This window comes from Lycorma delicatula, chromosome 4, assembly GCF_047948215.1.
Source record: "Lycorma delicatula isolate Av1 chromosome 4, ASM4794821v1, whole genome shotgun sequence".
NCBI lineage: Eukaryota > Metazoa > Arthropoda > Insecta > Hemiptera > Fulgoridae > Lycorma > Lycorma delicatula.
Genome location: NC_134458.1, coordinates 104,704,735 through 104,714,937, shown reverse-complemented (window position 1 = coordinate 104,714,937; position 10,203 = coordinate 104,704,735). Strand labels below are relative to the sequence as shown.

Here is a 10,203-nt window from a genome sequence, read left to right as displayed (position 1 = left end):
GTTGTTCTGGAGATATTAAGTGATTTTTTATAAAGTAAACCACAAATGGCTGGTTGAATAATCTAAATAATAGTTTATAAAATATATTTTATTTTCAATTTGTTATAAATTCTTTTATTTTATAAAAATAAAAATGTATGTTTTATGCTGTTTGCTAAACAAATAAATTCCATTATTTTACTCTTCATAATATTAAACTTTATAAAGGAAATCCAAGCTAGAATTTTGATACAAAATTAAATAATTGTAAGGTGTTAATTGTTAAGGTGTATACATGCGTGTGTGCGTGCATGCATTTCATTTTAGCACTATATTTATTACTATGAAATATTCTTAAACAATTCATTGAGACTTCAAAAAAAAGGCATATACAGTATGAAATGGACTTAATGTTAGAAAATTAAAATATCAGTAATATTTTAAATAATTGAAAACAATTCTTTAAATAAAAAAAAAATAATATAAGAACATTAAATTGTTATCCCTCTTTTAAATTTTGTTAATGAGATAGGAATAAATTTTTAGTGTAATGTTAATGTTTATCTTTTTGTAGTTACATCTTTATCTTATCCAAACCAACAAAAGGGTTGTGCATTAGGTTATGTAGTAGGCAATCTGTGTTAGTGGTTTTAATGAATTATATATTTTTTGGTTAATAATATTTTTTTATTGGGATTGCCTACAACAGCTGTTTGTATTTTTTATTTTTACTTTTATTCAACAAAAAAGCTAGCTATTCTGTAATAAAAGCTAACTAGCTTCAAAAAATCTTTCGAGTTAATCAGTATCAGCAATTAGCAAATGACACTTTATTTTAAATAATCAGATATTTAATGCAAGTTTTATACATACTTAATTATGAGGTATTCATGCCAGAACTTTTTTTTTAAATGTCTATCTCCTTCTAATAGAAGTTTAATTAAAATTGGTGTGTCGGTTCTCAAAATAAACATGGAAATAATTGAAAGAATGAAGTCATGTGTGGAAGCCCATGAATAAAAATGCAAATGAAGCCTTTAAATATTGGCCCCTTACTTTTATTGGTTATTGTAGAACTTGAAAATGAATTAAACGATTTTAAAACAGATATTAAAGCATTCTCTTGGTCTCAGAGTAAAGAATAAATATGAGAGTTGGTTGAAAAGTAATGCAATGCAGACACTCTTGATATAATCATGAGATTAAAGCAAATTTTATTTGTTAGAAAAACTTACATTTATTTTCCCTGTAAATGTGACCATTTACAGTTACACATTTCTTCCAACAGTGAAACAGTTTTCTCATTCCATCAATGAAGAACACTGTCAGTGTTTCTTCAATCTATGCCCCCACTACCTCACTATGTTCTTCAGTTCACCATCTATTGTGAAATGAACACCCCCTTAATATAATCTTTAATTGCAGAAAAAAGTGAAAATTGCAGGATGCCAAATCTGGTGAGTATAGAGGTATGGAACTGGTTCAAAACTTCACAAGAGCCTCGGCAGTTGCATACAATGTGTCCAGTTGAAATTATCGACTCCATGGATTGTCAAACATGGCACACATCTCTTAATCTGCTTCTTATCAGTCACAGAAACTGGTTAACCACGCTATGGCTCATCCTCAACATTCACTTTGCCAGCTTCTGATGCACAAAATTTTATTCCCTATGTAATCACAGTACTATGAGCAACAGTTTCATCACCGCTCAGTTTAATTAAAATCTTACTCAGCACGAAGATAGAAAGACAAAGTTAAACAGTTATGAATAAATAAAGCTCAGACTTATGTCCAGGCACCCTCAATTTTGACTTGGTCTAGAAATAATTATTTTATTTTTTTAACGTTGCCAATATCCCACAATTACAAATTTTTATTTTCCATAAAGTTAACATAAATCATCCAGATAAATACACATATTGCTTCTTATTTAGATGCACTACCCAAACAACAATTATAACTGCAACTTCAACTAAACTTTCGTATACCAAACAATTATGGAAAAACCTATATAGTAAATCCAATGCAGTTCGATTGTTTGATTAGACAGCATGGACTTACTACTGCATGGTTAAAAATCAGTATCACCTTAGAGAAACAGAAATAAATACAAAACCACACAATGCTTTAATATTTATGTTTCTTCTCTTTAAAGATATACATTATAACAAAGCAAATAAAAGTGATATCCTTCAAAACTCAAAAATCATTTTCAAGCATGAATTATTTAAATCACTCCTCTTGTTACACTTGATCCAATAAAAATTACTGATATCAAAGAAACAAAACTCTGAAGTAAAGCTACCTATGCTCATTTTCAGAAAGCTATATACAATTATAAAATAAAACTTCATTCACTCAGTAAGGAGATATATGTACTCACACTTTTTGGTAATAATTTTAATACAAATACTTACCTTTGCACTTTAAATGTAAGACAGTGCCTTAATTCATTTTTAACCCTTCCTTGATACACCATTTTTCTTCTGCCATCATTGTTTTAATAAAGCATTTTTCATAAGTGTTTCTGTTTGGGAGTCTTGTAGACAGAGTGGCAATAAAGATTTAATATAAATTCATCTTGGATGGAGATACTGAGAGTGAATTTTCTTTTTTACAATAATTTAAAAGATAATTCTCTCTAATCACACAATAGGAAAATTAACCACATTCAGTCTATTCTTTTTAATACCATCAAACAGATTTACTTAGAAAGCTTAAGTCTACCTTATTAGACTTAATAAGCTTAGGTCTTATTAAATCTTAAATCTTATTAATGAATACAAATTTTTTAAAGAGGATAAATTATTTAAACATGTCTTAAATATAATCATAAAGAGATAATGGATATAAATAATTAAAATGTCATTAATCGTTATAACATGGTCTCTGTTAATTTCATTTTACTCCACCAGAGTAGTTTCATTTTAATTCAGTATATTCATAATGTCCATATAGTCATGACTATTATTTTATTTTAATTTTTACTTTATTTTGTAATATTTTAATTCTCCTGACGATGGTTTAAGAACCGAAATATCTTGAGATTTGAATTGTTGACTTGAATTGTAGACTTGAATTGTTGGTAATGTGGATTTATTAAATTTATTAATTTTAACTTTGCATTAATAATAAAAAATGATTATTTATACATTTTTTATAGCATTAATATGCTGAAACCTTGTACATTAAATTTCACTGGTTGTTTATCATCATAGCAATCTAATGTAATTAAATATTCCTAAATATTACTACAAAAAACAGAGCTTAATTTACCTGAGACTGTCAAACATTGATATTACAAATATACCATATTTAAAAAACTGCCCAATAAAAATATCCTGAAAATATTTTGTGTTTAAAATGGTAAAAAAAAAAAATATATATATAACTGGCAATATAAATTGTGCTTGGAGTGAAAATACTATAGAAAGAAAGAGAACATCATCACTTTATTTTATTCTTAATAAAAAAAGTACAGATTTGAAACGTTTTTTATATTATTAAAAAAAATATATGAGGTGGATCAAAAAATAAGTTATACCATTGCTGTGTTCTTGAACTGAAAGGGATATATTAATGTCTTGTGGTGGCAGCAGTGGTTGTGTTGTTCTCTTCACATTTCCTCAGCAGCAATTCTGTATAACATTCAGCATGTGTGCAATGTCATTGTCAATATGGCGTGTTCTCTAGAGATTTCATTCAGCAGTCTAACTTTTGTGTAAAAATTACAACTGCTGTGAAATTCATTGCCAAACTGTTGAGGTATATGGTGAGAATGCAATGTCACACCCCATGATCACAAAATGGTGCCAATGTTCAGAAACGGAAGAACAAATGCGAGTGACAAACTGCATGCTGGGTGTCCTTCAACTGCAAACATGACAGGTAACGTGGAACACGTGAATGAAATGATCTTGAGTAACTGGCAGATTAAAATTAGAGAGATTGCAAGTGAACTTAACATCAGTTATGGTAGTATGTTTGCGATTATTCAAAATCAGCTTGATTACTGTAAGATATGTGCATGATGGTGCCACATCTGATAACTACAAACATCAGCATTTTGCACCTGCTCTTTCTTTTCTTCAACGTTACTCCAGACTGGTCCACAGTTTTTGAAACAAATCATCACAGGGGATGAGAGCTGGGTGCTTCATTACACTCCTGATAATAAATGTGCATCACATGAATGGAGGCACAAAAATTCGCTCCAGCCAAAAAAAGTGAAAACATCCCTACATGTTCAAAAGGTTATGCTGACAGTCTTTTTCTATTCTGAGGGAGTTCTTTACAGTGAATTTATGCCCCAAGGAACAGTAATCAATGCCAAATCTTACTGTGAGACTTTAAAAAGATTGCATAAAGCTATTAAAGATAGAATCGAAGACCCAGAAGATTGAACAATGGGGTCGGTTTTCCTTACTACAATGGTACTCCTCATTCATCTCATGTGACAAAGGAGTTACTGAAAACATTGAAATGGGAAGTGTGGTCTCATCTACCTTACAGCCCTGACCTAGCACCCTGCAACTACCACCTGTTTGGTCCTCTCAAGTGAGACCTGGGAGGGGAGTGATTTGTTAATAATAATGAATGAAAGAAGCGGTCCTTAAATGGTTGAAGGAAATTGAACGAAATTTTTATGAGAGTGGAATTGAAAAACTTGTCAAAAGGTATGAAAAGTGTTTAAAAAAAACTTGGTGATTATATCAAAAAATAGATAAAAATATGTAGTTTTTTGTTCAATAAAAAAATTTGTCTTATAAATATGTTTGTTTCATAGAGAGGATGTAACTTACTTTCTGATCGTCCCTCATAGGATTAGGGTAGCTTTAACTGAAAGTAGGTTGTAATTACTAGAAAGAGAACAAATAATCGTATTATTTGTAAATAAATAGTAAATTTTTTAAAATTATTTTTTGAAAAGTAAAGTCATACAAGTATGGTAAAAGCAGTTAGGAGTTATAATTCTGTGCTTTATGATATAGCTGTGCACCACATCAATGATTTTTCCTAACTTACTTCTCACAGAGTATTAAAAATGAATGAAACAGAGGTGGTAAAAAGAAAACATTTAATTAAATATTTTAATTTATTAACAAACTAAAAAAGAAAAACAAATATAGATTCACATAATTCTACATAAACTTTGTCTATTTGCTGTACGGTCATCTGGATTTACTTTTTCTTGTTCTGCTTTCATTGCTAGAAATGAGTTCTCATTCTTCTTTTCCATCCATTCTGGTAATGGATCGTTCCAGTTTGATGGTGGTTCTGTACGATGTTCCCACACACCATTATCATAAAATGCATCAAGTCGTTTTTCACGTCTTTCCAGTTCACTATTTATTAATTCTTTCTGAAATAAGGGGAAAAATATTAATTTACAAATTTATTATTAAATCTAAAACTCTTCCAATTTAACACACAATTTTCACATTTTTGTATGTTTCTTAAGTTAGAGTATTCCTAGAATTTAAGAAAAACACCATTGCAAGTGTTATATATATATATGAGTCTGAAAACAGGTTAAACATGCTAACATTAATTGTAATACAAAGACTACTTGGTATGTGCTACATAAAGAATTTGGGGTAACGGTAAATTGACTTACAACAAACAACTGGTATAATAAACCTGATAAAAATTTTATTACAGAAGAAATAATTCTTTCAAACTATACTCATAATGGTAATGCATTTGTGGACACATAAAAATTTGTTACATAAAATGGTTACACTCATAATGGCTATACTCATAATGGTAATGCATTTGTGGACACACAAAAATTTGTTACATAAAATGGCTTTTTGATACAGGTTATACAGTATTTAAATGTATATTTTTATAAACATTAAAAATTTTTCTTTTATTTGGTAATGTTTGATTACTTATTACAATGATAAAAGCGTGATCTTTCATCTTTTTAAATATTTTTCTTGTAACAGGTAACATCATTTTATGCAGCGAGTGTTGTCAGTACTTTAGGCACAACACATAGAGTAAAAAGTACTACTTTGTCAATTGTTAAATTTTGACTTTTAGAAGTTTATACAAAATTAAAAACAACTTTCAAACTCTTAAATAAATCTTATCAGGTTTTATTTCTTTTTAAAATTTTATGTAAAAAGTTTATTTTATTTTCAGTCTATTTATAAATGTCTAGGCCTATAAAAATGTTACCCATTTGAAAAGATTTCATAAAACGAAAGTCTTCATAAAAGAATGAATGCACAGAAAGAGCAAACAAAATAGCTGCAGAGAATGAACTACACTATCTGGAGTACTACATTTTTAAAACCATTTCAATACATTTTCAAACAGTAATAGTTTGAATAGCAGAATAGCATCAGGGTTTATATTAGGGATGTGGTGAATGGTGGGTTCTGATACCTTGGTTTGGATACAAGCATGTAAACCTACCGGGTTGGTCTAGTGGTGAACGCGTCTTCCCAAATCAGCTGATTTGGAAAGCCGAGAGTTCCAGCGTTCAAGTCCTAGTAAAGCCAGTTATTTTTACATGGATTTGAATGCTAGATCGTGGATACCGGTGTTCTTTGGTGGTTGGGTTTCAATTAACCACACATCTCAGGATTGGTCGAACTGAGAATGTACAAGACTACACTTCATTTACACTCGTACATTTCATCCTCATTCATCCTCTGAAGTATTATCTAAACGGTAGTTAACGGAGTCTAAACAGGAAAAAGAAGAAGGATACAAGCATGTAATAAAAACACAAAACTGGTACGCACCTAAATCACTTTGTACATTCTGTACCTGATATACAAACTATGCAGTATTACACTCAGTGTGCAGAATTAGCACAGTAAACAACTATGTACTGCATTGTGATTGAATGGTTCAATTCGCTTACAGTTCTAATCATTTAATTAAGTTCTGTAGTACTGAATCTAGTATTAAATTCTGTATTTATTACATTAAAACTTATTCTTACTAATGATTTTGTCGTTTTTTTTTCTGAAATTATGTTTTCTATTGTCAAATTTTAAATAATACTGTAAGCGTACATGTAATTTTGCTGTCCAGAACTTGACAACAAAATAACATGTACACTTATCTGCTTATGTTAAGTACTAGGGTGCAAAATTTCACATAAGTTACAATATTTTTTTTAAATTCAACAACAGAAAACGTTATAAGACAAAATTGGTTTTCACGATATCCCGCATCTGCAGATGCAGTATTATATGATATATAAATCACCAAAACACATTAATTAGATAAAGTTAAACTTAACCATATTAATTTCTAATAACCGGTTTTTATGGTATCCCGCATCTTTAGATGCAGGATAATTAATGTGTTTTGGTGATTTATATATCATATTATTAAAATTTATTAACACAGTGGTAAAAATGTTACCGAATATATACATACAGTAAAATCAAGCCTTTACAAACAGGCTGTAAGTTTTTATAAATTTTCAGTGAAAACTGCAGAAATGGCATACATTTTACACATTATCTTTATTTATTGACTTACTTCTCAAAACCTGCTGTACAATGGGTGCAATAATACATTAGTAGTAACAAGTAATCTAATAGCAATCACTCAGCCAGATTTGTAAGCGATATGGCTATACTTGCTAATGAGGAATAAGTAAATAAATTCTTAATATTCTTATGAAAATCATATAAATATACAATTATGATATATTTAATAAATGAAACTTTTTTAAGAAATAATTAACAGAATTAATAAAGAACAGCAGGTAATATTAATAAAAGTGATGAATTGTAAACAAAATATTCATAACCTTTCAGATACTAATTTAAGTTTGTACATAAGCTGACCAGTGTACTAGGTAAAAATTGTGGACAATTTTTTGGGTGCTATTTTAATGTGTCATACCTAATTTATTTGAAATAGTAAACTAATATAAATTATTTAATGTTAATTAGATGAGGTTAGCAAGCGTTAAGTTCGGTTAGGTAATGTTTCCATGTACTGAACTTCATACAATATCAACATAATCTAACTAAACTTAACTTAATGCTTGCTTAATTAAATATGCAAATTACATACACAATGGTTCATAGACTGCATGTATTGAAGTGGTAGATTGCATACCAGCACAATTTTTTTATATGTTCTTTCTATTTTCATTTTATATATATTTTTTTAATAATCTATGAATTTTTAATACTATTTACCACTGAATCAGGATCCCTAGAAGATTCCCATTTGTAACAATTTTTAGAATCTCTTTTCCACTGTGTACAATCTAGAGGTTCACCGTAAACAAAATATTGATGAAATCTACCACGTATACTTGTACAATCCGAGTATTCTGCATCATACCAGTAACAATCACGAACCTATGAACATAGAGACATCATAATGTATAAATGATTATTTATTTGCACACAGTATGTTATTATTTTGTTTTATTTCTAATGGAAACACAATTTGGTATATAAATCTGTTATAGCTAAACAACATATTATTGAATATAAACCGGTTGTAGATTAAGATTCAGTTCTTAACCCAAAGTACCAATCACGAGTTGTATAATGAAAATGTATATAATATAAAACATGCAAAAAAAAAATAATTGGTTTAAACTTTGGGATGGGGAGTATGTTTTCTGAATACTATAATTTATGATTTGGTTAGACAAATATTGAAACAAACTGTTTGCATAAACTTGACAACGTTACTAATAATTTTTAGGATAATACACCAGTTCCTGCGAGCATGTTAAGTACCTTTTCTGCAACTGCATCAACCAGGTTCTATTATTACACGTAAAATGAACGTTGAATTTTATTAATGAACAATATTCCACAATTACAAAACAGTTGAATGCAAATTCTATTGTATAAAACTACAATCTTATTAGTATTTTTTTAAAGATATACCAGAAAAAAACAATAAAAAGCGTTTCTGAATATCAAAAATATTGTGGAGCTCCAGCAATTCTAAATTACTAAAGACCTCAATCTGGGTATCCCTTCTACAGCAAGCAACTATGATTAAAATGGGTATTTATAAACTAAACCGAGATTTCACAAGATTTAATCGTAATAGACCGGCTACAGAAGTTTAAACTCTAACCTAAAAATAACAATCTAAATTCTTAATTTAGTTTTAATACCATCCACAGTTGCTTTCTAATTGAAGCATCTAATTTCTGTTTATCTTCTTCGGATACATCCATTTTTTGTATTGATATAAATAATATCAAAATGATATTATCACTAGTAAATTTATTTTTTCTGTACCACCAAACTCATTCAATGTCAAAGCAGAAGCATATTGTCGACAACTACGAGTCGATATGATTCAAAACGATTGCAACCTATCGTTCGTGATTAAATCGACCATTAAGTGTGCGTCATTACCGCATAACGTTTCCATAACGTTCATAGTGTCGCCGGTCTATTTTATACGCGCGGTTAAATATTTGTTAGGATGTGAGAATTATAATTACTTATTTGAGACATAAGTTATTACGATTCGTAGTAATTAAGATGATGTGACAAAAGGTAAGAAAGCTAGAGTCATTTAACAATTTTAAAGTAAACGTTCTGTGTTCGTGCCCGGTACCCGCGTTTTTACAATCAACATTTACACCGTTATTACTTAGTAGAATTATAAGTTATCACTATTATTAACTGTTATGACTCTTATTGAAAACAATTATGCCATAAATTTTCTGTTTAAGTAGTTTAATTAGATTTACGGGTGTGATTATTAATAACTGTTTTGTTAAAAATGAACCGTTTAGTTTTTAATATCGTCTTTTTTTTATAGAAAAGAATTCTTTTGCAACCTATTTGAAATAGTTTAAACATTTATTAAGTAAATTGCAATACATATATCAATCAGTATTGACGTATAATGACGCAGGAAATAATCGTACAAAATTAACATGATTTTATTAAAATATAGTATTTCAAAATTTTAGGAAACTAAGCAATAACGTCAGTTTTAGATTTGAGTTAACTAATTACGTTTCGGATTTGGGACCTAACTTTTGTTAACGGTTATTGCTTGACTATTTGTTTGTGATTATACTCGTAGTAACCAATACATTTAAGTGGATTACATAACCCATAAGATAGAAACTAGGTTTCGTTTCGTTTTGTTGTTGAAATCAGATAGCATATTTGATGTTGCTTCTACCCTCCTTCAACCTACGCGTAGTAGTACTGTTTACCATAAGTGCATTAATTATAATGTTGCTGTTTG

General features: G+C 29.2%; 1 protein-coding gene across 1 annotated transcript; it reads right to left on the bottom strand.

Annotated features, from left to right (window-relative positions):
* Positions 1–5,058: 5,058 nt before the first annotated feature.
* On the bottom strand, positions 5,059–9,281 carry LOC142322908 (synaptic plasticity regulator PANTS). Its single transcript, XM_075361998.1, has 3 exons — positions 9,107–9,281; positions 8,163–8,327; positions 5,059–5,344 (listed from the first exon to the last, which is right to left on the bottom strand). Exons 1-3 carry the CDS (start codon positions 9,167–9,169, stop codon positions 5,114–5,116), a joined length of 459 nt encoding a protein of 152 aa, XP_075218113.1. The 5' UTR covers positions 9,170–9,281; the 3' UTR covers positions 5,059–5,113.
* Positions 9,282–10,203: the final 922 nt, after the last annotated feature.

Excerpts from the sequence above, each read along its gene's own strand:
- LOC142322908 (XM_075361998.1), bottom strand. The coding sequence starts at position 9,169 with ATGGATGTATCCGAAGAAGATAAACAGAAATTAGATGCTTCAATTAGA. Across the intron at positions 8,328-9,106 it reads TTAGAAAGCAACTGTGGATG|GTTCGTGATTGTTACTGGTA; the intron begins GTATTAAAACTA and ends CTATGTTCATAG. Across the intron at positions 5,345-8,162 it reads CTAGGGATCCTGATTCAGTG|AAAGAATTAATAAATAGTGA; the intron begins GTAAATAGTATT and ends CCCTTATTTCAG.